The sequence below is a fragment of the Vanellus vanellus genome (genome assembly GCF_965231255.1).
Source record: "Vanellus vanellus genome assembly, chromosome: 1".
Classification (NCBI taxonomy): Eukaryota; Metazoa; Chordata; class Aves; order Charadriiformes; family Charadriidae; genus Vanellus; species Vanellus vanellus.
Genome location: NC_138905.1, coordinates 68394366 through 68421377, shown reverse-complemented (window position 1 = coordinate 68421377; position 27012 = coordinate 68394366). Strand labels below are relative to the sequence as shown.

At 51.0% G+C, this 27012-nt stretch overlaps 1 protein-coding gene across 1 annotated transcript in view; it reads right to left on the bottom strand.

Annotated features, from left to right (window-relative positions):
- Positions 1-174: 174 nt before the first annotated feature.
- Positions 175-27012, bottom strand: part of B4GALNT3 (beta-1,4-N-acetyl-galactosaminyltransferase 3) — a gene marked incomplete at its 5' end in the record, with an annotated part of 69013 nt that continues 42175 nt past the window's right edge. The window contains 19 exons of the mRNA XM_082499047.1: positions 175-3627; positions 4435-4561; positions 5218-5371; positions 5828-5900; positions 6639-6792; positions 7185-7483; positions 9048-10056; positions 10632-10708; positions 12011-12111; positions 13037-13146; positions 13562-13705; positions 15450-15516; positions 15949-16027; positions 16583-16650; positions 17006-17106; positions 17998-18088; positions 18622-18717; positions 25841-25918; positions 26597-26700. Of these exons, the coding sequence (XP_082355173.1) occupies positions 3519-3627; positions 4435-4561; positions 5218-5371; positions 5828-5900; positions 6639-6792; positions 7185-7483; positions 9048-10056; positions 10632-10708; positions 12011-12111; positions 13037-13146; positions 13562-13705; positions 15450-15516; positions 15949-16027; positions 16583-16650; positions 17006-17106; positions 17998-18088; positions 18622-18717; positions 25841-25918; positions 26597-26700 (3041 nt within the window). The 3' untranslated portion in view covers positions 175-3518. The remainder of the gene's footprint in view (positions 3628-4434; positions 4562-5217; positions 5372-5827; positions 5901-6638; positions 6793-7184; positions 7484-9047; positions 10057-10631; positions 10709-12010; positions 12112-13036; positions 13147-13561; positions 13706-15449; positions 15517-15948; positions 16028-16582; positions 16651-17005; positions 17107-17997; positions 18089-18621; positions 18718-25840; positions 25919-26596; positions 26701-27012) is intronic.

The window sequence follows — 27012 nt, the reverse complement described above, 5'->3', positions numbered from 1 at the left end:
GGGTCTCGCTCCTGGCTAACCTTGTTTGTTGCATCTCCTGCCCACCCCTTGCTCCAGAGCTCTCACTGGTATTGCCTACACCTTCAGTTACATGAAGCCAGAGGAGCAACACCTGGTTTCTAATCCCTGCTGCATGGCGATGCGGGTGTGAGTAACACACAGACAGAACCGAACTCTTGTAGGAAGACAAGGTATTTATAAAACTTGAGGGAGAATCAGTATATCCCCCAGCTCAAACAGAGAGGTGGCCCAGGAGTCGTCTTGAAGGCACAGAGCCACTTTAAGGCAGATAATTCAAAGGTACAGTTCCGATTTTTAACACAAGGCATCGGTATCTAAAAAACAATCAACTTCAGACATTTGTAGGCAATGAGAAGAGGCGAGAGGTTCATACTGGGCAACTGTTAAAGACAATGACAAAACAAGTCACATGATAATTTTCACACAATAGATTTCTCTCAGAATAACAGCTGCAAGATTCGCTGCTGGCCAGCAAGCCGGGGTGTATACAGCCCCACAGCGGTCTCTGAGTATGTGGGCTGGAAGACAGTTTTTGTCCCCATGGGCTCTCTCCAAGCTCCTCCATGGAGGCTGCCAACTACTGCCAATTAGTATTAATCACATTTACTACCGCAACTAAGAATCCCCACTGTGCTAGAAAAGGACAAACATTTGTAATGGCAACTTTGACAGTGGGGATACTGGCCATCAGGAAACTGGACTGAAACCCACCAACTCCTTACGTCTCCACCAAGAAGTTGTCATGAGGTAGAGAGCTCTGCTTGCCACTGGCCTTGGTTACAAGTTATGAAGGATGGAGCACAGTCACAGCTAAAGCAGGGGGGCAAAATCCTCAAATTCCGCTGGCAGTGCTGGAGTGAGGGCTGCACCCTACTTTGCAGTCTACTCTTTGTTAGCTGTCCTCTCTGGTGAGGAAGAGGAGTTAGTCATACCATTTAAGCCAAGTGAGTTACCTTCTGGATGCACCTAATTCTGGCTAGTGTCTGCAGATGACCACCACCTGCCAACTTTAGGTGCTGCAAACCACCTCTAAGCCAGATGTGAAAGCACACAACACAAATAACCCTTCCTCCCTGTGCACGACATAAGGGCTGCCATCGAATCCATCAGCTCTCCATCTGCAAAATGGTCATCATGCTGTTCTCTGCTTGATGGGGCCGAACAGCTGGGTCCTGCTAACGCCTTGCCGCGTCCTGGCGCTTGGCCTCCCCACCAGCCTCTCCCCATTCCACAGGGATTGCGTGACAGAGCCAGCCTGGACAGGCTGCGGAGGCGCAGCCCCGGAGCCCCGAGTGCAGCTCACCTGCACACTCACGGGGCTGTGCCTGCGTTTGAGTGAAGCACAGGCTCTGACACGCACCGAGGGCATGACTGACACTGCACGTTCCAGCCAGAAACAGAGCTTATGGCAACATTGCATCACAGGGCTCCGGCCTCCTGAATTCCTAGAATATATATATTTTAAAAATAATAGTGTTGACTGTTGTCAGCCTCTTCCCTCTCGCCTCAACTGCAGGGTTTCATTTCTTAGTCTCTACATGGGTAAAGCACTCTCCCCTCAATAAAAAGACTGCTCTGGCTTGGGCAGAAGATATTCAGTGTCCGCATTCTGGCAAAGGCTCCGTGGACTGAGAGACACAGCCGTCTCTCATCTACTTCTCACCATCGCTGCACACTCCACAGCAAAACTTCCTGAAATCTGGTTGACTTTTTCTGACTCCATCAGTCACAAAAGCCAGACAGAGGCAAGCAGATGATTTGACAAGATTTCTATCTCACGTGCCAGGACTTGCACGTTCAGTTTTCGACTGCAATAGTGGAACTTGATGGACTTGTCAAGCACCACAGAATTAATAATAAATGAATGTCTATTCTGAATTGGCATCCACTCCATCAGTGTAAAAAGCAAACAACTCTAGGACCACGTCAGCATTGCTTGTATCCTGCATACCTCCATTACTCACTTTTCAACAACTCCCCACAGAGCTGGGCACCATGACCAGCATCCTGTATCACGCTCTCCCCTGAAGCTTGAGACCAGTAGCAGCCTTTTTAGCACGGTATGTGGACACCAAGGCTCCAGTGCAGAGCACTGACTGCGCTGTGATCTCTGGGTTTCTATAGTCCCGTAAAATGGTTATGTGGGTAAAAAATCTTGCCTTACATTAATGGGAGTTTTAGGGGCTGAGAATTCCCCGTAGCATCAGGCCAGCTGTGGACAGGGGCTCTTTCCACAGTTCGTGGATCAATGCTGGTATGTGTCTGCCCACCCTTTTATTCACTTAATGCTTTTCTCTCTTCGCTGTTCCCTGCACTCAGTGCAAGTGCCAAGGCCTGAGGCCACCTCCTCCGTACTGGACCAGAGCTTCCAGGGCTGTTCCAGAGATGAAGCACCAATAGCTCTGCCAGTTCTCCAACCCATAAGCTTGCTCTTTACATAAAAGTCAAACTATGACAAGACGTAACTGTGAGGCCATAACTTATTAAATTAACCTTTAGTTGCTACATAAATGTACAGGATTTAGAGAGCAGAATACTCCGTCTCCTCTTTTTCTGACAAAATCACAATATTTCAACTAATAAAATATTGCCACTTCTTCCCTGCTAAGGTTTCCCTGATATCGTTAGGACAAACACACATGTCTGTCAGATAAGGCTGCGAAGTTCCTCCTGAGATGCCCTCCTAGCTTCTCTGTATAACCCTCCACTACCCTCAGGCAGTGGAACAATAATGTAGGTGGAGCTGTGACATCAACCCCTGCCACGTTGCCCAGCTGCAGGCAAACATGGCTCTCATAAGGGAAGTGTACTCAAGTCTCCAACCACAGCCCATGATCTGCTGAATGTGAGCATGGTTTTTCATAATGACTAAAGTGAAAAGCACAGACAAACGTCTGAGCACCAGCAGCCTAAAGTGCCTATCAGCTCCTCCACATCCAGATTTCCTTGGGTCAGCACATGGGCATGTGGACACAATACAGCTCAGAGAACTTATTTTGGTCCCCTGTCCAAAAGCATGGATACCGGAGAGATGGGGAAGGAAGGGAAAGGGGGAGGGTTGTTTTTGGTTTGTTTGTTTTTTTTTTTTTCCCCTTCAAGTATTGAAAGAGAAGCTGCGTTACTGTAAATAAACCATTCTGGGCTTAGCCGAGATTTGAGTTTGGTTGGTTTGCACCACACGAGACTCAATGGGAAATATGGCACCTCTCCCACTGTACCATCCACCAGGCTCCATGGCAGGAAATACAAGTCCTTCACTTGTCAACATCTCCCCTGGGTGCCTTCCCAGCAAGACACAGATCCCACGTCTTGGATACAACAGCTCACAAGAGAAGCTCCTGCTCCCCTAGTCTGACTGTCCCTTCCTCGGCTGTGCCGTCCCATCAGAGGGCTCTGGAGGCAGAGGAAGAGTTTGTGCACTCAGCTGCGTGCCTTGATAAAGTGCACGTCGAGACGAGACAGTGGACGGCGCTGCTGGGCAGCTTTGGGGTTGAAGGCTACAGTGTTTTCAGCTGGCGCCGGTTCCACATGCCCCGCTTTGAGTGAAACCAGTGGAAGAAGTTTCTCAGGGAGAGACGCTCCACTTCCAGCCCGGCCTGCAAAATCCTGTCAGAAAAGAGAAGGGGTAGACTTAGGGAAAACTTGATCACAAAGATACCAGGGGGCTCAGCCCCAGGAAATCTCTTTTAAGTTGTCTTGTTGTCAAGAGACTGCAATCAAACGGAAGTGTCCAGAATAGCTCAGAGGTATCTCATATCCATAAGCAGGTGTCTAATGACACTGGCTGAGTGTTTATGCACCCCTGAGAGCAGGACTGGTCAGGAGCGGGCTGCACATGCCACGCTAGGAGGAAAGACAGCTGGCAACATGGGATGGCTCAGGATACCAGTCTTTTCTGCAGTCATCTGACAGAAAAGACAGGAGAGGCCCCAAAACCTGGAACTACAAACCCAGAGGATGAGGATTTGTACAGCAGAGATGCCTCATTATAAACCTCTCAGAAATTGCAACTGTACCTCATGATATTTAAATGTCTTTCTGACAGTTGCTCATCTGGGCAATTACTATACACATTATGGGAAGTCTGAGGGACCCAAACCGGACCCACTGTGCACCGCACTGCTTGAAGAAGACAAAGTCTTCACAATCACCAGTGCCTGATCTGCCCGTGCCCAACCAGCAGTGTGGCTGGAAGGCACTCGGAAATGGCTTCTCTATTCTTTTATCAGTGGCTGTATTAGTGTATTTTGGTTTGAGGTCAGGACACGCTCAAAGACTCTCCCTCACTGACCAAGCTTATGGTGGCATTAGTCACCTCAGTCTCCCCAGATCCCCACTCGCCCAGTCATTGGTCCTCCAGGATCTAATGTGGCTCCCCTCCTAAGCACATGAATGATGACAATGTATGCCTACCTGTCCAGGAGTTCCCAGTCCTCTCCTCCCCAGCGGTCCCGGAACTCTTTTGTGTTCATGCCTCCGATCTTGTCCAGGTCAGACTTGTATATGCCCAGGAGACCAAACCCATTCACCTCCCAGTAGCCTGAGGACAGCATAAAAGAGGCACACGCAAGTTGGAGCCTTGAACCATTGACAACTCCATCAGGGCTGCTGGAGTGAGACTCAAGCTACTTCTAGCACAATGTTGACACCAAAGAGCCACCTCGGCACCAAGGCAGAGCCAACCATATCTCCTGTCTGGCAGCATAGTACCTAATGCACCTGGACTGTCCCAGCTTCAAGGGGTTGTCCCTGTGCCTGGACGGCTCAGGATAGCCACCTCTGTCTAAAGGAAATCCTATGCTCAGACGATCTGTGCCACTTTGCTCCCTCTGACTTGGGCTGGATTCCCTCACCCCTAGGCTACTAGGTCTCTTCAGGACAGACTGTGCCCCCTAAGAAAAGAGAGAAATTGACAGAAAGGAATAAAGGAGGGGTTTTCCAAGGTCCTCAAATCCATAGAGACCCCTAGGAGATGACCAGAAGAAAAGTCATATAAGGGGCTCTGCTCTCAAATTCCAAGTACCTGACGCTGTCAAACCCCATCCTATGTCTAATGCACTCTCACCTAGGGGCCCTGGTGAGACTATCAAGGCCTCCAGACCTTGATAGTACCAGAGGAACAAATCTAGATGTGGCAAGCACCCTCCTTTCCCCACTCCCCAAATTTTCAGCCAAGGAGATTCCACTCCCTCTTACCGTCAGGCTGCTGTGGGGACATGCCACAGTGTAGCCTCATGACCATGGGTGCGAAGGCCATCTTGCCTTCCACACAGTGCTTCCGGATTGAATCAATGACTCCAGCTGGGAAGTGGATGTGGAGGTCACACAGGAACACAATGCTGTGCGGGTCCTGGAACCGACCACATCGGTTGGGAAAAAAAATAGGTTGACTTTCAGCAAGTCTTTCTTGAGGAGCAGGAAGACAAGTGATATGGGAGTGAACTTGTTGCTAGATCAGGAATTGAGGTCCTAGGGCCTGCCAAAACAGCCATTGACGGGCTGTTCAACAATGGGTATGAAATACTATGACTACAACCTGGCAGAGACAGTAGCATAAAACTGCTGTTGCTTATTTCCCTCCTGTCTGATAGCCCCAGTAGGTGGGCCAAGAATCAAATGGACCACAGGCTTCGTGGAGTAAGGGAAGATACCCTTACTCTGAAGGGATAGGAAACACAAATACGATTGATCTGGTTTGCTAGGCTGTTTCCTTCCCTAAAACCCGGTGTGTTCAGCATGAACAGCAAGAGGTAGCACCAGATGCATATTAGAAACCTTCCCGTTGACCCTGCGGCCCCCAGCTTACCGTCACGAGGTCTATCCCCGCCTGCAGCCCAGCAGAACGCTCGAAATTCCCCGTCAGCTTCAAGTACCGATAGCTGTGGGTCAGATGGGAAAGAAAAATTCAGTGTGTGCATGCTGGTAAGTAGTACATCGTAAGCATCACACTGCAGAGCTGCCCCTCAGCCCCGTGCACCCTGGCAAGAAGGAGAAAGCCTTTGCTGTACGACTGTGCAAGCTCAGTGCTGCTCTAGGGCCCAGCGCACCCTGAAGGTCTTCCCACTCATGCAGCAAGAACAGGGCAGTCCCTGGCAAAAATCTTTTCAGCTCTAGTCCAGCTCTACCCTAGGACTAGACCTGTTCTTGGGAAACCCTGGCACATAAAGGAAAGAATCAGCCAAGGCTGGTTCAGGTCACAGGAGGGTAAGCCAGAGACCATTCCAGCAAGTGGAGTTCCCAGAGGTCTTCACACTCTCTGTCCCATTTCTCACAGCTTTCTTCTCTTCTCTGTCCTACCCCTGCCCCATCACTGCGAGACTTGCTTTCTGTCCTCTCTTGCAAACTTGAAGAAAAGCCAGGAGAAAAGAGATGCATCTGGGTGGATGACTACAATAGGCATTGCCTTACAGTTTTATAACACTGTTGTATGTAATGTACATGCATGTACATTATAACAACAATATATGCACGTATATGTGCAAGGTCTCCGTGGATGTCATCTTTGGGCTTCCAGCTGCAGGAGGCTGTGGCTGGTCAACACACAGAGATTGGCAGATCTGCTGTGTTTGCAGGCATATGTATGTGAGCAGTCTTTGGTGACCAAGCAGTACTCTCACCTGTGCAAGCTAGACCTTTTCAGAGCCTTCTCTACATCCATGTCATCACTGCTGTAGTCTGTGATGATGATGTTGAAGTATGGATCCTTAGTGACTCGAAACAGCTCTTCCATGTCAGAGATGAACTGCAGCACCCAACGTGCCTGGTTTTTCACTGGTTGTATTGCAAAAGGGAGAGAATCAAAGCAAAACCGATTTCAAAGACGGTGTGGCTTCTCAAAAGGCAAGGCTTCTTGCCTCCCCCCAAACCCTCCTAATCTTGCAGGGATGCTGAAATAGGCTTAGGCTGAAAACCTGGATCAAAGAACCCAGGGATGAGTGTGGGTTCTTTCCCAGAGCGTGGCAGGAGTTTTCTCCAAGCTTACAAGTCATGGGAGTTTGGACCCTGCCATACTTCTGAGGGGGTTTAATTTGGAGAGAACAGAAATTGGAAGTGACCCAAATAAGACGGCTGAGGCTGGCCCAGACCCACTGTTCAGGACTGCCCTCATGGGAACAACCCACCGTGCCATCCCTCAATGTCCTGGGGCAGCAGGTCCCCCTTACCTGGCACCACGAAGTGAACCATGGCCCGGTGGTTCCAGGAAAAGCTCTGGGGCCAGCACAGCTCTGGCTCATTCGCCACAGCCATCAGGTGCCGCCGGCGACCCCACACCAGGTTCCTCATCTTCCTCTCCTCCTCCTTATCGCCACCAACGCCCTGCCAGCCCCGTGCAAAGACATACTCGGAGAAGCGGACGAGCCGTTCTCCCTGCTCCAGCAGCTCCAGCTCCAGCAGGTAGCGGCTGCCCCGCATGCGGTCCTGGCGTTTCTCCACATTCACGATACGCTGCAGCTGAAACCGCCTGCAGAAGATACAGCTGGGGTGGGCATGGCCCCATACACCAGCCCCTCTCCCACCTCCAGCCCATTCAGCTCTGCCAGGCTCCTTCCTCCTAGCTAGCACAAACCTTTTTGTCCCCACTTTGCTGCACCACTTCCAAAGTCCTATGGGAAGGATTACCACCTGTTTCCTAAATCCACAAGCGTGTGGGATTAGATCTGGGATTCCAGCCAAGAGAAAATTGTTGGCAAGGGAAATGAAATAAAGGTGACACAGAAAATGACAAATGTGTCTGAATGATTGTAGGGCTGATAATAGTGAGTGTATTCAACACCTCCTACAACGATCGTGGCACAATGAGTCTGTTTGGGCTAGTGAAATTGGCTGATGACAGCTTATCTGCCAATAACATGGAGTAGGACTGAGCAATCATACATTAAAAACTGGGGTGAGCTGTAGGTTCAGAATGATCAAAACAGGATGAAATACCAGGTTATGTCCTTTCAGATCATAACAAGAGTTTCTGCTGTAAAACGGACACTCATCAGTTAAAAATGCTTAGAAAAGCTTACATGTACTCATCAGTGACACTGTGACCGTGACTGATGTGGCCCTGGAAAAACAAAAGAGATCTTAAGATGTCGCATGAGAGTTACTTCCAGCAGGGATTGGGAACTAGTAACACCCATTATATAAACCATCCAGGATACTGGTCATTTATGTACAGGAAAGCTAACCCAAACTGAAACCAGCACAGAGAAGGGCATCAAGGAAAATTATGGAAATAGAGGCTAACTCAACAGAGTTGAGTTGGATTGTTTAGCTTATAGAGGCTCAGAGGAGGTACGTCTATTTGCCATAAAGGCAATCAAGATGGTAAGTCTTGAGAAGAAAAACAACCCTATCAAGACCATGTAAAAACAGAGTACCAGCAAAAGCTGATCTCCAGTGGGTCATCACACAAGCAAGGAGCTGAAACACCTTTCCAAATCAGCACTAGGATCTAGAAATCTAGTTAGTTATAAGATGGAGGTGCACACGCTCAGATAACAGTGTAGGGTACTTGGTTGTCTCTGAGGTCAGTGTACTGATCCACATTATCTGATAGGTCCCTTCCGGTCCTATGTCCTAAGTGATACACAAGCTGAGATGTGGCAGACATCAAGTCACAAGCACAAGGAGCTCCAGTCCTACTTCATATCAGCAGGGTTTCTTAATCTTCAGCTGGTAAAATGCTTCTATGTGCCCTCAATACCTTCACTGCGCAAGGAGGCGGCCAGCAAAAGGCTAGTGATGCCAGCTGGACGGAAACTCCAATCTTTCACATTTACTGCCATCAGCTGTTGGAGGGCGATATTCAACCCCCGGACATCGTCTGGGGTCCAACAGTTCCCATTTCTCAGCCAAAAGAGGTATTTAAAGCCCAGGTTTTCACACAGATTCCTTGCCTGAAGTCTTATTTCCCACATCTAGTTTATCCTCTGGTTCCCCCTAGCTCCTCACACGACAGGTATTTCCGTATTTCCTGTGCAGTGAGGTACATCAGCTGTGGGACACTGCCCCTTGGTTTTTACACTGTGCCTTACCCTTTACTCCTCTGGTTGAGCTTCTTCAGGAAGACGCGTGTGACTTCCAGGGCCTCCCTTTCTCTTAGCAGCAAGTTTCCTGACGTGTTGCATTTCAGGTCAATCCAGTCTGTGCGCAGCATATGGAAGTCCAGGTTGCTCGTGCTGAAGGTCTGCTCCCAGTTCACCGCCTGGTCGAACACTGGTGCGTAATCAAAATCCTCCTCATCTTCCTCCTCTGGCTCCCCATCCACCTCTTCCTCTTCCTCTTCTGCTGCCACAGGTCCAGACTTGCCCTTTACAGGAGATGCCACCTTCACCTCTCCCTCACCCATGTCCCCACCATTGGCTGTCTTCTGCTCAGCAATGTAGGACTCCACTTGGTTCAGCCACTGTGGCAGCCCAGGCTGCTGGCTGGGGCTGGCAGCGGTCACAGCACGTCTGCCAACTTTGCTAGAGACTGGCCCTCCTTTTCTGGCTGGCACGGTGCCTGCTGGCTGCAGCCCACCTTTAGTGGTGCTGAGGTCTCCTTGAGGTCTCACCCCTTTGGAAATCATGACCCCTGAGTCCCTGGGGCCGCTGAGAGGCTGCTGCCTTTGAGACATGGTCCTAGAAGGAGGGTTTGCCTTTTTGACAGGTGCTTTCCCCTGGATGGCCCTGGTGTGCTGCGGAGGGCTCCTGGAGTTGTCTTTGACGCCAGCTTTTAAACGGGGTCTCTTCATTATTGGGCTCCCCTCTAGGCCAGCCTGGCTGAGGCTTTGGTTGGCAGAGGCCAGCATGGCTGATTTGACACCAGACCTCCTTGTCCTTCTCCTGTGTAGCCCCTCTCCTACGTTGCCACCTGTCACTGAGAGGAGACGACGACGCTCCTGGAAGGAATAATCCTCATGAACTTTATCCCTGCCCACCATGCTGCTGCGAGCGTTGCCTGCCAGATCTGCCCTCCCCACACCAGGGCTCTTGGGGGGGCTGGTACTGTCTGCATCCTGCTCCGCATACTGCAGGTCATCCAGGTTCCCCTCCTGGGAGCCTGCAGGAGTAAAAGCAGTTACACCTCTGGCATCCTCCCGCTGCCTTCCCCATCCCGACCCAGGCACCCACCCCGCTGCTGGGGGGAGCTGCTCCTCGCTCCATCTCAGCATTGTCTCTCCTGCTCAGGGGGACAGGGATGCTCTCACACAAGGAGCTGCTCAGCACCTATTAGCCACCGCTGCCAAAGGCCATGGAGGGGTCTGGCTTTGCCTTTAGCTGTCGGTCTGGCCACAGCTTTGCAGAGCAAGTGCGAGCACAGGCTGCCACGCTGCACACCTTGGGCTCTGTCACTTCTGCCTGCACTTTTGCTCGAACCGCACCTCAGCTAAGCTGTGGGCCTGAGAGGTAATTGTCATGTTGTCCACTACAGTCCACTGTTTGGTGACCTCCCAACCTGCCCTGAAGAGAAGTGAAAGTGGCAGCAAAAATCTCCTCTCAGCCACAGCAATCTGGCAGGGAACAACCGTGACTTCCTTGGTACAGAAAATCAACAGCTTCTTTCAGCTGGTGCTGGAAGATCACCACAAAAGTGACAAACAAAAGGATCCCCCGGGCTGACATTAGGGCCCCTACCTGGCTGCTCTGTCTTTTCTCCAGAGTCCAGGTTCTTCTCTGGCCGATCCATTGTCATGTACTTGTAGAATCCAAATCTGCAGATGGAAGGGCAAAACACAAGTTTGATGAAAGTTACTTTGTCCTCTCCAGATAAATTATGGCCACTGATTCAGAGGTGATGGTCCATTATTCTGATTACACCTACCCAGTAACTCTAGATCCTCCTTTCCCAGCAAGTCATATGCTATCATCATCTCTATCTTTCAAATCTTTGGGCAATCAGATCTTATTCTACACTGTCAAAGACGTCAGCTTTCCCTGCTTAACATCCCCGTCTCTCAGACATTTTCTCATAAGCGCAGGAGGAAATCCCAGTATAAGTACCCTGAAACACTTCTTCAGCCTCCTTTAAGCTGCTCCTTAAAGCTCACTTATGATGTAGTGCTCAAAAATGCAAGTCATCATGCTGCAAAAGCAGCTCAGGTGGGTAATTGCAACGACCTCCCTTTCTCTTCTCTCATACCACCACTGTCTGTGTGCTGTCCTCATGTATCTGCTTCACAGAGTGTGAATCCCTGGAGGAATTTCCCGGACTGTTTCCCTCCATGATGCCAAGCAAAATGGACCCCCAGTTCCCAAATCCTGTCACAATACAAATGAATTGTCAAATCAATAAACCTGGGTGGCACCTTCTAGCCCATGGCAGCCACCTTCTCCATCCTTCACTATGAACCCCAGTCCCAGGAGTTCCCTCCAAAACCTACAAAATGATCTGTTGTTCCAGCCCTCAAAACAGTCCTGTAGGGAGGCAGAAGACCCTGAGCACAGGGAGGCCACCATCAGTTATCTCACCGGAAAAGTGACTCTCCTTATCCTGCAAAAAAAATCCTCCTGAATAGAAGGAGGTCCTCACACAAGGTGTCTGCCTGTGGCAGGGGAGAGCATGCGAGTGGCGGTTCCCTCGCAGGGTCACTGCTGGGAGCCAGACTCCAGTGAAGGTGAACGACATGCATTTCTTCCCCCAGAGAGATGCCTGGTGGTAAGCGTGGTCTGGCTTTCACAGCGACAGCCATCAGGAGGCCCCAGCTGCTGGCAGGCAAAGTTTGCTGGAAATACACTCCCTGATGTAGCGGAACAAACGTGCTCTGACCCAGCTACTGGGTTAATAGAGCAAGAAAAGCAGCCGCATTTTCCCCTTGAGACCTAAACGTATTTTCACTTAAAGGGAGCATAAGTTATTGAAAGAAACTATAAACGCTTTAATGTTTTGCAAGGCTTAGGGGATCTTTAAGAATTAAGAGAGTCCTACAGAAGCGAGCATGAAATTCCACCCCAATTCTAGCCTTCAAACCACCTCCTCCCTCCCTGCTAGTAAACCCCCATTTGCAGCATCCTACCTTTCCAAGTAATAAGGGTTTTCCCGATAGAAGCATTTGTTGTCTTTCTCCATGTGGCTCAGGCGGCTGTAATCATTCGGGTAAACAAAGGATAAATGAACCTGGGAAGAAGGGAGGAAAATAAAGTGAAACCCTCATAAATGCCAGATATCAGTCACAAGGTGACCCAGACACAGCCGCAGGGTGCCCAGCCCTTTTGAGAGGGAGCAGGGGTGGCTCACTAACTAGTTGCCTCTCCAAAGCAGCCAGCAGCAGGCTGTGAGAATGGAAAACAGAAGGAAGCGTGCTGGGATACGTGCACGGGTATGCCTTTTTCTCTCTCTCTCTCGGCATCTGTCTGTCCATCTCTGTAACTGTGCGTTTAAATCCTATAACAGAGCGAGAACTAGCTAGAAGAGAGGTGGGCAAGCGCTTCTGAAGAGATGCAGGGGATCACAGGAGCCCAGAAAGCATGTGGAGAGACCTCCAGGCAAGGCTGAGGGAGCCAGGGCTGCCCAGGATGCGAGTCCCCTGGGGAACGCAGGCTTGCACTGGCATCCAGGGAGGGCAAACCATGCTGGTGACCTGTCCCCAGCAGACCTCAGAATCTGCTCTGCTATGCAGGGGATTAATTCCTGATATGTTGTGCGACCCATAAATGTGAGCTCCCCCTTCAAGACCAGTTTTAAGCTTGTCAGGGGCTTTAGTAGTCCACACAGACTACAGTTCACCCCATGGAGAATAAAATCCTCGGCCATTGTCAGGCTCTGGGTGAAGGTGAGCTCACCTCTTTGTTCGAGGTATGAGGGGCTCGGTAAGACACGCATGCTTGTACCACAGTGAGACCCGGGAGCAATGTGTAGCACCCATCTCTCTTTTCTTGGTGCCGCCTTTTGGCACGTACTGGGATGCAGAGACCTGAACAGCAGATGGTCAAATCTGCCCAGGAACTCCAGATCGGTGGAGAGGCCCCCATGGTTCATGGTGTCTCCCTCCTTCCTCCTTGTGTTCCCCTGGGCAAGTACCTGCTCAAGGAGTAAAACTTACAAACTGGAGTCCCTGGTAGCGTTGCAGAGGAAATCCATTCACCAGGTAGCTGGGCTTGTACGGGCAGTCTGGCAAGGCTCGGCGCACACGAGACTTGCTGAGCAGGGGCACTGAGAAGAAGAAAAACGTAGGCAAGCGTTGCTGGAGAAGCCCTGCTGTAAATGACACACCAGCTTAGCTACTTCTGTGCCAGGTTTCTACTTATCCATGTGAAATACTAACAGATACATAAAGCAAACTATCTTGCGCAGCTCATCTCTTTACGCTGCTCTACAGCACTTATACTAAAATATCACACCCAGGAATGTCGCGTGAGCTGGATGCCAAGAAGAGGAGCTGGTTTTTGTCTGTGCTTTGCCTCTTACAGAGACTGGTATCACATACTTCCCCTCTCCTCTGCACTGGGGAGAAAAAAAAGCGTGGCCTTTGATCACCGTGGCGTAGGAGGACAATCTTTCTTGACTGTGCTACTGCACGTGCTGTGACAGGCTGCAGCTACCTCCCCAACCACTTTGCAAGTCTCACCTTTGTAAAGAGTGTCCCTGGGGTCAGGCTTCAACATGTCGGCTGGGTGCGCCTTGCTGCCTGTGCTGTCAGCGGGCCGGCTCGTGTGACTGGCCAATGTCTGCGGGATATGCCCAACCTCATCCATCTTTAAAAGCGTCTCGTCTAGAAACCAGAGAGAGAATGGAAGGGGGAGGAAGGGCTAATTTGTCCCTTGTCCCAGAAAAGTCCCCTTCCCCAGTGTCAACCCTTTCCAGATGGCATTGCATCCACGGCACTAATGCTGACTCTGGCACAGCAATGCCTAAATGGTGCTGAACAGGAGCTTCACTGCAAAGACACCATGGGAAGGAAAGGCTTTGACTCAGAAAGCTGGAAATATAGAAGCTGTGAGGTAGGAACGTGGCTACCACTGAAAGCGAACACACACAGAGATAAGTAACGGAGGAAAATGACCTCCTGCCTTGGACGTGCCAGCAGTGGTGTGCTGAAGAAGCCCCATGCTGGCAGGAACTACTGAACACATCTGAATCATTAGCATTAAGTTTATTTTAAAAGGAGAGAGGAAAGATGAAGGGGAGTAGAAACTCGAGGACCAGAGCTTTTTCCTGTGCTGGAAAAGGGGCAAGACCCTGGGGTGAGGCCTTCAGTGGCTGAGACAGATAATGCCCCAGCAGGGGAATGGAGGCCAGGAGCAATGGGAAGCTTAAATTCAAGACTGGCTATTGGTTACATTTTTCCTGGGTGCTGCTGCCAGAGAACTTCATGTCTCCATGGATCTTACTCTGAGATAAGGGGAACTGAATAAGTATTCTGGAGGGAAAGGCAACATGTTGCCAAAGGCACTAGGATTACTGTACTTTTGGGTACTAAACAACATGGGAATCCAGAAGGAATGGGATGACACGTGATAAAGCCAAAGGCTGATATGGAAGAGAGAAACACTGTATGGACAGAAGGTGCCAGATATAGATGAGACTGCAGCACTGTGCCCAGCCACAGATCTTTTGGGATGTGAGTCTTCCATTCTACAGGGAATTAATAAGAAGAAAAGAGCAGAAGTAAAAAGGATGGGGACGGAAGACCTAATGGAAAGAGCCTGGTCCTGGCCAAACAGCAGGTTTCAGAAAACACAGCAGGTTGTGATCCAAGACATAGCAAACAGATGTCTCAGTTACATCAGGGAGTCTTCACTGGGCAAGAGTGTTGGCATGAAAAAAGCCCAGATGTGTTGGAAGGCAACAGTGGTAGATACGGAAAGGGGGAATGCTGTCAGAGGAAAGCAATACTGACAAAGCTAGATAAGGGTAAACAGGACTAAGGAGCTCCTTAACTGATCATCACTTGATGTGCTAAGAAAGGTTTACAAAACAGGAGGAACTAGGCTGACGTGCTTGGTGCAATCCAGCAGCAACTTGAAGAGACTTGAGGCTGATACAGAAGAAAGCTGCATCCCCCAACATCACTAGTGTATCCCATTGTGCCCCACACACAGAGTGAAATCTCCTGGAAGTACTATAGCAGCCCCTTCTCCCTGGTCATGTCCAGCTGCCAGCGCACCCCCACAGCTCCCATGTTATGGGTCTCACGTTCCCCTGAACTCTCTGCAGGCAACCTCCATCCTGTATTTCTTTCACATCTGGAACAGTTCTCACCTTTGCAGACTCTCCCCTCTGCACTTCCTCACTAACTCTACATTTCCCTGAAATAATGTTCCAATCCCACTTCCAATTTTCCTATATTTAATAATGAGTCCAGAGATCTCTCTCTTGACCTGTCTCCACTTCTTTCTTGTAATGATCTGTACGCATGGTATTTGCCTGGCTAGACTATGATTCACCATGAAACACTGCTGATATGTTGGAAGAATGGGGAGGTGCTCAGGGAAACCTGTGCTGAAGATACTTACTAGCAAAGAGGGAGAGGTATTGGGAGTCAATGACTTTGAACTTCGCTTCTGGGTCATTCAGTCTCCACTGGAACAGAGAAACACATTAAAATGAAGTGCTTATGGAGTTAACCAAGCCTGAACAAAAGGAACAGGCACAAGACGTTTTTTCACCAGATGGGATCACAGCTTCCTCTTTCTCCTTACTATGACCGAGTTTATCTAGCAGCAAAAGACTGGGAATGAGCTGAGATCCCCCAGGACACATCCAAAGCAGGAAAGGACAAAGAGCTGCAACAGAGACCGGTGAGGGCAGAACTATCCCAAGCACGCAGAGAAAAAGGTCCTGACACACGGCCAGGACTATCCCACATAGAAGTAGGTAAGGGCTCTGGAAGGGATTAGATACATCTCATGCAAATTGGAGCTGGGGCCTGGGAAAGGAGGGAAATCATTAACAAACGTCATTCCCGAGCTCTGCGGGGATGCATATACAGCATGGCCATTTGCACAGACTCACTGCTACTTCCACATGGTCTGTTCCTCTGTCATCCTGCTTGTGCAGCACCTCAAAATAGTACCTGCCTGCAGCTGACAACCTGTGAAGAACAATGTGTCTGTCACCAAAGGCATTAAGGCACATTTCGTAGCTTGTCAGCGGACAATGAGTGGAGAGCAACCGCACCCACAAAACAACCTAATTCGCAGCCTGAGCAGGGTTTAGGACTGCCAAGAAAATCCAGATGCTGACAGCGAGATAGGGAGCTTCCCTTGTGCACCTGGAGCACTCTAGACCCTTCTCAGTTGATTCCGAATAACTCTCTCTCAGTCCTGCCTGCTGGGTTTTGGCCTCTGGGAATCCTGGCCAGTTCCAAGGCAGGAAGCTTGGGATACAGTTCATATAGAGGAGTCTGGATCTGCTGGTGGCTGCTTCCTCCAGGGAAGAAAAATTCAGTGTTGCATTCCTGCAGTAAACCAGCAAAGCAACTGGCACAGGTGTGGATGTGTCACTTAAGCTTTGGTGATACCCCAGATTAATCCCTTTCTCTATATTGCTAAATTCCTCAGAACAAGCCTGGGTTCCTTTTCCTTGTCCTTGTGATTTCCTGGACGTGTGCAGAGGTGGCTGGGAGCGAGGGGCTCTGCTCACTCACCTCACCATCTTTGACTGCTGGCTGTGAAATTTCCCAAACTCCCCTGGTGCAGTCCACTCCTTCCCTGTCTGTGAAGAGACAGAAAATGCTCTAGTTAAGACGAGTTTCTTCCCTGGTTACTGCACTGGGAGTGATGAAGAGGGAAAACTGAGCTACTCCTCCTGGTAAGTTGGCTGTGAGATCCACAATCTGTGGACAGATTTAAGTCCCTTAATCGTGAACGTGGGGCTCCCAACAGCACTGCCAGTATGTAACTGGCTTAAGGCATGTCGCATTATACCCATCTGGCATCTGTGGTGTTGTCTGTAGTGGGGCAGGAAAAGAAACTTGGGTAGTCCAAGAAAGTATGTGAGACAGAAGGGTCTCCATCCCCACAGAAACATTAAAGCCTCGATGGAAGAAGCCATGCAGCATGCACTGTACCTTGCCGACACTGGCCAGCAGCTGGAGACCAGAGGTCTTTTCATCTGGACTCAGCCAGAACTCAGCATTGTCATCCGCAGCAATAGCAAACTGAAACTCCCCTGTCGAGAGATGGAGGGATTAAGTAGGGCTCTGGGGTAAGGACTCGTGTACAAAACGGATTCTGCTCCTCTAAAATGCTGTCTTCACCCTTTTTCCTGGTGAGAATATACCTTCCCTTTTGATATTACCACCCCCACTCCTTTGGCCCTCTCTGAATTCTCTAGCTGTGCCGTGATTGAAAACAAAACTTTACAGATGCAATTATTCCTCCTGCATTGGCTTCACTTGACATCTAACTCGCAAAGCTTAGAGGTGGTCCATGCAAAGATTCCCTGCCCCCCCTTTTGTTTGCAGAGTAAATTTTTGTGTGAGAAGCTGCATTTGGATGGACGAACGTGCATGGGGACCCACAAAGGGAGACGGAGGTGCTTTGAGTCTCGCTGTTCTGGTCAGGGTTACAGGGATGGCAGTTGAGGGCCAGGGGACCAGGAGATGTGTGTGAGTGCTAGAAGGCTGCTCCGGGCAGAAGCATGCAGCTGGGCGATACAGATGTCAGCTGCTGTCAGATGGTATTCATGCACCCAGGGAGCAGCAGGAACATAAATGATGTCATGTACAGTCCTGCGCATGCGAGGGAGAGAGGAAAAGCTCAGGGATTGCTCGTGCCCACGGACACGCCATGGGGCTGTGCATTCATGACAGCATTGTTTTTTATCTAGCACTTCCCATCTGTTTTCCTCTGTGCTTTTCATTTCCACCCTACAGGGGAGGCAGATGCGTTTCACCCATGCCAAGGCGGCCACAGCCCGTCACGCACGGCTAGCTGTGCCCACGAGGGACCTGGCGTTGGGCTTGTGGGGGTGAAGGTACCAGTGTTCATTACCAGGAGGGGAGGGAGGGGCAGGTGAGAAGAGACACGAGAGGTGGCACAGCAGCCTCGGAGCCCTCACCATCAGTGAAAGGATGCAGATAGCCAAATATCCGGAGACCATAGTTGGTCCATTTTGGGGACACAGCCAGCTTCTTCAGTGTAGTTCGTGTCTGAAGTGGAAGAAGAAAAAAAACTAATTAAAATAATTAGATGTGAAAGGAACAAGGAGGAATGCAAAAATCCTGGGACAGGTGGGTAGGGGGTAAGTATGAGGTTTGCTCTGGGAGGAGTATGGGGTATGGTGTATTGCAGAGGCAGGGAAAAAGAGCAGGTCAGATGAGAGATGAACTGGAGCAAGTACTGCTGCGGAGGGGAGAGCTGCATGGGGGATGCTGGTGAGATGGTGGGGACAGGACGTGGTGTTCGCTAGCCACTTGCAGGGAGAGCACCTTCACCCTTTGCAGGGAGGGCTCCTTCACCCCATGTCCAAGGCCTGGCAGACGAGCATGGGTAAAATGAGCCTCCCCTGGGCAGCAGAAGAGCTGCAGCTGTGGAACCTTTGTGAAAGCTTCCTGCTCCCTCAGCAGGAGGACAGAGGAGGTGATGGAGAGGGACAGGGACAGGATGTGAAGGAAGCACGGGTGATCCAGATGGGAAGCAGAGCTGGGAAGTGTGGGACAGGGGGTGTCGTGGTCTTACTCACATGGGGGAAGAGAGGGAAGTGAAGGTTTTTCCTGAGTTGCTCAGTGGAGCTGCCGCACCAGTCCTCGAAGACATGCAGATTGGCCTGGCCCTGGAACTAGGGGACAGAAGTGGGTCACCATGAATTGCTGCATCCCCCCCCTGTTCTGCCAACCTCAGCCACAGCCCCGGGATGGGAATCCTTATGAGAGCAAAGGAAGAAGCTGCTGCTGTGATGGGCTGGTCTGCAGGACGCATGTCCAGACCCCTATTTCTCACCTGCTGAGGGTTTGGGGTTGGCACAGGTGACAGTCTGAATGGCACCAAGGAACTGTAATAATGCCTGGGACCAGTTAAGTGGCTGGGGTTCACTTAATTTTGCTCCATCAAGGAGGTGTTTAACTAGAAGGATGTGCTCTGAGGGCAGGGTGTGGGACACACTGTAGGATGGCAATAGCCCCCCATGATCCAGCAAAGAGAGTGTAGGGTCTTATGTCCTCCAAGAAGGTGTTTTGGACTCCCCCACCATTTCAGGGCTATTTTCTTGACCTGAGGAAGAGGGGAGACCCTAGGGAGGGGAGACGGCAGATGCCCTTCTCAAAGCATGTCTGCGAAGTAAAGCTCATGGAGGATGATGTGGATAGGGAGATGGCAGCTCAGCAGGGTGGGGAGCAGCAGCACCGGCAGGTCAGTGGACAGCATGGCCTCTGTGTGCCCACAGAGACATAAAATTGCTGCCGAGAGCGGGGATCCCCTTCTGGACAGCATAGGAGGGTGTGCAATGTGGGTACGGGTGGCTGTCCGCACTACCCAGCCAGCCCTGCTGGGAGAGGCTGTCGGTGCCCAACAGAGACCTGGAGCACAGCTTTGCTGAGAAAAGCTTGTTGGCTGTTGTGGGATTTCAGCCATACCCTCCTCAAGGGAAAGACTTTCTTTTTGTCAGAGCCATTCAGAAGGGAGGAGCTGGCTGCCCCCCAGCAAAGCCCAAGCTCTCTGCCTGCAACCGGTGGAGCCAGATGCTGAAACCCTCCTCGCAAGGACCGTCACCAGACAGCAGAGAATAAATAGGCTGGAGAATGCAGAAGCTACCTTAGATGGGGAAATGCTGAAGAAAGGAATAGGTTGCCTTGGGACTGTGGAGGTTTTGCTGCGGCTGTCTTGCCTATATAAGGGCTGTGCGAGCAGGAATGGGGAAACTGCCTGAACAGCACCCAAATGTCTACAGATGGCAGCAAATTCTTAGTTTTCACTGGGGAGCCTCTAGGAGGGCTGAAGCCGCACGGTGAAGGAGGGCCCAACCCCTCTGTGCTCTCCCAGCAGAGAAACCACTTCGCGGAGTTACTTTTCCCAGGACAGCGGGTTGGGGTTTCATTTTGTAATAAACCATGGCTTGAAGGAAGGACGTGGAGCAGACTCGGCCTGGCACCAGCTTCTGCAGTAATGCTCCTTGCGAGCTGTGGGCTTTAGTCATGCATGTGAAAACCATCTCTGCGTGCCAGGCAAAACACATTCACAACCACTGCTGTTCTTGAGTGGTCTCTCATCAGCCCTCTCTCACTGGTGTCTGCGCTGCCAGTGCTTGACTGATGTCTGCAAGCCCGTGTCGGCCCCCACTACTATCTCCTCTCCTTTTCTCCTCTGCTGACATCCCTCAGCCTGGATTCTGCTCATCGGACAAGAGGAAAAGCAGCAAGAAAAAGCGGATGTAATTCCCCAGAGTGACGCTGCACAAAATCAGAGGAACTACACAGAGGGCTTGGGGCGATGGATGCAGCCAAGAGAAACCTGGGACTCTGCAAGGACCTGCGATACAAATAAATCACTGCAAGTGTGACAAACACTGAATTGGAACGCAATTGCTAGGCAGTCCCGTGCCCCTTGGCCAAATCCAGATTCACACCCCAGAGTCTTACATTACTTTTCTCAGCCAAATCAAATAACGACAACTGCTGTTTCTTGTGGAACATGAAGTGAGGTGAACAGGCTTGAGCTCCCACAGCGAGTCACTGCCAGAATCTGAGTCTTATGGCAGTCTGCTGCTACCCACAAGCGAAGCTGGTTTTTCTTCTTAGATAATTGTTTGCACACTGCAGATAGCAGGCTCAGATCTCGATGAAATGTAGCACAACACTCCCACACCGTGGAGAGGCTGGCGCTGCAGTCCCCTCCTGGCAAAGACAGACCCAGTGGATGCTTCCGAGGCTCAGGACTGCAATGGAGCAGGGCTGGCTTTGGCATGGGGTAGCCCAAATGCTAAACCAGATCTTTATGAGGGAAGTCCCAGAAGAGCGGCTAGACTTGCTCAAATATTTGCAGAGGAAACTTGGACCAGGCCCATTCTAATACAATACTGCGGACTTTGGCGGTATTAGGGAAAGGGCAGCCTACTAAAAAATAAGGCAGACACTGCTGTACTAGGTGCTCCATCAATGCTGTAAGAGATGGTTCCTGAGATTTCTAGCCTGACACCCCTGTCTCCAAAGTCTTTGCAAAGCCACCTGAGAGGAGATTCTGGCAGAAGCTAATGAGATCACTTCACTTTCAAGCAGTCACAGCTGTTAGAAATAATTAACTGGTAAATAATAAGCATTTCTTGCATGTGGTTTCAGAGCCTTTTCTGAAGCAACACATTTTCTTCTGCGTTACAGCAGCCTAACTTACTCTCTGCTTCCTCTGAAAGGGAAAAGAAGAGCATTATTGACAGATAAGTGCTGGTTGCCCAAAGCGCTGCTCTGGGACTGAAAACTGAGCTAGGCTTTAATTTTAGGCCCCACAAGTCATCAGTGCAGCAGCTGTTTTGAAACCCTATCACCTCCGTCCCTCCGACTCAACTCATGGCTGCCCATTGCAGGCAGCTGAGAAATTCCTCTGTTTGCTATTTGGGTCTCCTCTAGAACATGCAGTAAAAATCTTCTGCTTGGGGATTTGCAGATTGCAGCAATAGATAAATGGCACCATTGTTGCTAATTCATGCACACAGCTCCTAAGAAAGGTCGATGGACTTCCTAAAACATGGCTATTGAGTTTGACTTCCCAGCTCAGTACTAGTTGGCCCTGGTTTTCAAAGGGCTGGAAATTTAGGACCTTGTAAGCAACAAGTTAAGTTCACCTTCTCCTCTTAAGAACATCTGCTTTGAAAATTTTGGGTAGATTGACTTGGCCAGAACCAGGAACAGAAACCAAGAGTCCGGGCTTTCAGTGGGAGCTGGTATTACATGGTCTGAGCCTTGCCATTTAGAGGGCTCCTCCCGCCCCTTGGCTTCCTCCCCATCCCAACCCCACCTCCCCGTTGCTTATCTCCACCCTGCTGAAATAGTGGCATTGCAAGAACCCAGCTCGGATCCAAAACGGGCACAGGTCATACACCAAGGGCACGGTCAGCATGGCGCGAAGACAAGATGCTCTTCCCAAAGAGGTCTAGGCAGGCTGAGCACAACACCATGGGCACAAAGCGACAGCGCTGCCGAGGGAAGGGAGAGCTGAACCTTAACAAGTGCAGGGACGCGAGAGCCTCCGCAGCTTCGGGAGCGCGGCTGGGCTCCGAGCCTCAGCGCCGACCCTTCCTGCTAAGCATGTTGAATTAACACCCGCCTGCAGCCCCAGCTTTGCAGTAGGAGACTTCGGTATTTCCGCTTCCTTCTAGCGAGGAATTTTAGATGAGCAGCCCTTCCTAGGAAAACAGACCGTAAAGGAGGATGAGGCACCCAGAGAGCACAGACCTCTCTCCCTAGCCCAAAACCCCATCATGTCAAAACAGCCCAGGGGGGTGGCACCGCACACCCAGAGGTTCCTGGTGAGCAAGGAGCCCCAGGGAAGAAAGGCAAAGCAGCAGCAGAAGCCAGGGCAAGCAGCAAAGCTGGGACGACTGCAGCAGCGGACACATGACCTGCTGCACTGAAACTGGAGCAGGATGGAGAAGTCTTTCCTAATTTAATCCCGGGTGGCTTTGGCATCATGGAGGCAAATCAGCTGCGTAGCTGCGTGCAGCTCAGGGAATGCACAGCGCCGGCAATGATAAACAGGGCACAGAGAGGGCCTGAGCCAGGGAAGAAAGGCGACATTGTGCTGCCAACTGGAAACTCCTGAGTTCATAAGACTCTTCTGTCTCCGCAGCGCAGCCGCGGCCCCTCCTCCTGCCTGGCCCAGCTCCCCTGTCTGGGTGACATTCAGCAGCCAGCAGCTGGGCTTCGCTGCAAGCTCTGCCGCGCTGGGCACTTGCGGGAATCCATCAAGATAAGTTAGCAACAAAGCCCCCCTGTCCCACCAAGCCTTGACACTTGACGGGCGGGAGCGGGAGAGGAAGGGACGCGGGCAGGGACAGAGCGAGCAGCCACAGCTTTGTCTTTTAGTCCTCTAAGGAAGGCGGATTTGGTAGCAGGAGGATGCTCTAGCAAAACACTCGGGTTTTGTGCAGCACCTATACACCTGTACAGGTGCTGCCCACAAGGGGCTGTGCTCCTGGATGTCCCTCACACCTGCTTCCAGTGAGAAGGAAGTCCTGAGGCTGTGCAGACATGAAGAGGGGGGCCATGTTTTAAATGTCCCCCAGTGCTTCCCAGACCTTTCTCCTCTCAGAGCTGAGCAGAGGCTTTTGCAGAGGTAAATGAGAACGACTGGGCTAACCAGGTGCATTTCTGAAAATCCTCCCCCCACACCTATGGCAGTGCCTAACAGTGACACTCACGGTCCCACAGCGCAGGTTCACCCTGGCGATAGCCAGGCACCTTTCTGAATTAATGAAACAAAACGCCCCACATCTCTCCAGCCTGAGGGGGCAGTGGGTGATGCTGGGAGCCGGAAGACTTTGCCCTGGCACCTGGAAGGGACGGTGGTGGTAGGGACCATGTAAACAGGCACCTTGAGGAACCCAGGAGGGAGGTTGAACCATGCTTCCCCCCATTCGCATGGTATAACTTCATCAGGGATTTCCTACGCGCACACTTTCCCACCACATTATCCAAGGCTGAAGACTTAAACCGCTGATTTCACCTCCTGAAACTGAAAGAGGAAAATTGAAACCTGTCCTTTTTTTTGGCCGTGCTGGTTGCCAGCTCACCCTGCAACCCTGTTAATTATTTATGTTTGTCAGGTATACACCTCTCTATTCAAACAAAGCCCAGCTCCCTGACCTATGGGAGGCAACCTGCCCCAGGAATCAGGCTGTAATTAAGTTCTTAGAGATGCTGTGGGGAGGGCACAATGGGATCATAGACCCTGGGTAATTAATTTGGGCAGAGTTACAGAAAAACTTAATCCCCAGGCCAGGATAAATTTCAGCCGGCAGTTAAGAGGACAGAAAACAGCTCTATACAGAGCTGTGCCCATGAATCACTCTCCATCTCCTCCAGCTGGTACCGGTGAGCCGCCGGCCTCTGTTTGTAGTCAGGGTGGCTCTGCTGACCCTCTGGGTACAGCCAGTGCCACAGCAAGGGCAGCAAATTTTGCCTTATAGAGACAAAGAGAAAACTGGTGAAGGATGCGGGTGCTTCACAGGAGCAGCATTAGAGATCAGGGGCTGCTGGGAGAGAATGGCAGGACGTCTGCATGAGGCAAGGCCACCCAAACCAGCTCCCCAGGCTGGTATCTGCATACCCTGGGACTCAAAAGTCTTCTCATGGCGCATCACCTGACACAGGGCACCCACAAATTCCCAACGCAGCTGGTCCGAGGCAACAGCCCTGCTACCTGGCAGAGCTCTCCTCCCCAACAGGGAGCAGTGCAGGACAAGGCAGGAGGCACTCAGCACCTCTCCAGGTGTGGGGCCACCCTGCACAGCACACCTCAAGCCCTACACCATTCCCCTTGGCCAGAAGACCTCCGTGCTCGCTCACCCCTCGGCAGCACCACACCGGGGCGGTGGGCTTGCAGGCTGGTGGGTGCCATGCCCGGCACTGCAGCACGCAAGGGTGAGAAGTCACCCCACCAGCAAAGCGGAGGGCTTTGCAGATCAGCCCTGTGCTAAACACATACCTTCTTCGCCCGAGCCATGGCGCGTATCCCGTCAGGTGCGTTTCTAACCCAGTAAAGGCTCATTGCATGCCACAGCCGGCAGGTCTCAAAACATATGTGCTTTTGAGAAATCCCCAGGGAGGGGATGAGAGACATCAGGCAAAGCCTCAGAGAGGCTGGGGGATGCCACACACAGCCTGTACCGTCTGCTACTGTGAAAGAGGGGAGCAGTTAAATGCTCCGTGTCATCCCTGTGCATAGCAGCAGTCCCAGCCCCAACATCCCACTGCCCCTTCGCCAGCAGGCACTCAGCTGGGAGGCAGCCATGCCTGCCCGCTGCCCACCAGGCCCCGTGGCCGCAGGAAGCCCCCAGGCTCCAGCTGGGGCCGACACTGGCCAGAGCCAATGCCACAGAACAGATCCATGATCTGGTCTGGTTCTGGGCACTGGGGGGGTGACTGGTGCTGGCTGCTTGCAGGAAAGCTTTAGCTCATGTTGCGGGGACCCAAACCGCTAAGTGCCATGGCTGGAGGCACTTTCCCTCTGCCATCGTCTCCTGCCTGGAGCGCAGGGACAGCAGCCTGCTCCCTCCCCAGGGCAGCCACAGAGGCCCTTCTAATTTGTGCAGGTCTCTAATCACCTTGAGGAATTTAGTGAGCTGACTCCATTAGCTAAATGCCCCCTGGCTGGTGTCCCTCATTATCAGCAGGCTGCATTGCTCCCTTATCTCAAGAGGAATGGTTAGATAAGGGGACAGGGGAGGAAAGAATAAACGAGGCATGAAGGAAACAAAAGGCATGTTTACCCCAGTCTTCATGGGTCACCAGAGAAGGTCTCTGTTCATCAGAAGTGTCACTGAAGTGGAGAAATCTCTACATATGACACACAGGGGTTGGACAGCAAGCAAATGCCGGAGCAAGAGCAGAGCGTGACACTTCTTCGTGCCGCAGTCATGTATTTACTTGTTGCATGCTTGGCCCTACGCACTCCCAGCCCTGAATAAACTTCACCTTTCAGGAAGGCAGCGGGCTGCCCGCTCTCAGGGAATTATGGGTGGGTGCTTGGTGCCTTGATGGCTGGTGGAGAAGCCAAATCGTCAGGAATCTGGACACTCCTGTCTTTCCAGATGATTACTCAGGTCTGTAAGTGTCATTAAGCCACGAGGGGGTGATAGGGAATGGACTTCTAGTAAAGCAAATGAATTTCCAGGCTTCGGTCCCTGCCTTCCATTCTCCCTGCACAGGTCTCTGGCTACAGCTCCCTCATGCAAAACGATGGAGAAAGGCACCCACCTCTGGCATCCACGGGATGGGGTTGTCCACAGCTGCATAATTTGATTTATTCCTCCCAGCTCTTTGCAGCTCTTGGTTCTGAAATACAAGTAGAGGAAAAGTCAAAATAACCTGATAAATGACCCAGCACTGACACATACGCAAGAGGGCTCAAACCTGGTCACAAGAACATGTGAAAAAAGCAGGTTCCCAAGCTCCCTTTCCAAAGCACAGGCCAGCTGTCATGGCCATAGTGGGGTGAAAATGCTCCCGGTCTTTTTTGACAGCAAATTTCCATGGTGAGCTACTGAGGGGAAAGTATACCAGCACTTTATAACTGTTTGCTAGCACAGAATTAAAGCTTAGGTCATTCTCTTTTTTTGTTTGTTTGTTTGTTTTTCCTCCATCCTTGTTTCAAAAAGGTCCAAACAATAGTTCTTCCAATACTTCCTTCAGGCAGCAGTACCAAGATGTGCTTTACTAGAGAGCTACAGACTCTCTCCTGACCTTTCATTTCTGCTTCCATCTTGCTTAGCACTACCTTCCTGTGCTGCATACCCAGCCAGCTTCAGCCCACCGCTGCAGCTTAGTACACCTAAAATAACTTAATTGACTACAGTGGAGTCATTGTACATTCACATTGCTGTGAGTCAGCTCAGATTTTGCCCTGTGGCATGCTCTCTTTCCTGCGTGAAGAGAGAACTGTCTCTTGGGGCCAGCATCAGAAAGGAAGGTCTGCCCTTCTAAACATTCAGAAGACATCCCAAGCCTCCTCACCTGGTGTCCCAGCTTCTGCGGATAATAAAACTGAAGGCTTGGGTCCCCACCTGGGACATTCGTGTCTGCCAGAGCTTTAGCCAGCTCCCTCCAGCTTTCATATCCTGTGCAGAGGAAACAGAAAGAGATGTCAGAGTACAGGCTAAAAAAAGAAGCCGCAGCAGTTACCAGAACAAACTGGTCCTTTACAAGGTTGAGAGACCTCTAACACTCTGGAACGGTCCAGCAGAGACTGGGATTTGTTTATGTTACTTGGAGTTGGCAGACTGACACAGAGAGAGAAATTGCCTTTGTCTTCCTTAAAAGCTCTTCCCTCCTTCTTATTAATTTGTTATATTAAAGATTCATCATAGTTCTAAAATACATGTCAGAGATCTCGTTAATCACCACAGTACTGGGAACCTCTTTGTACATCC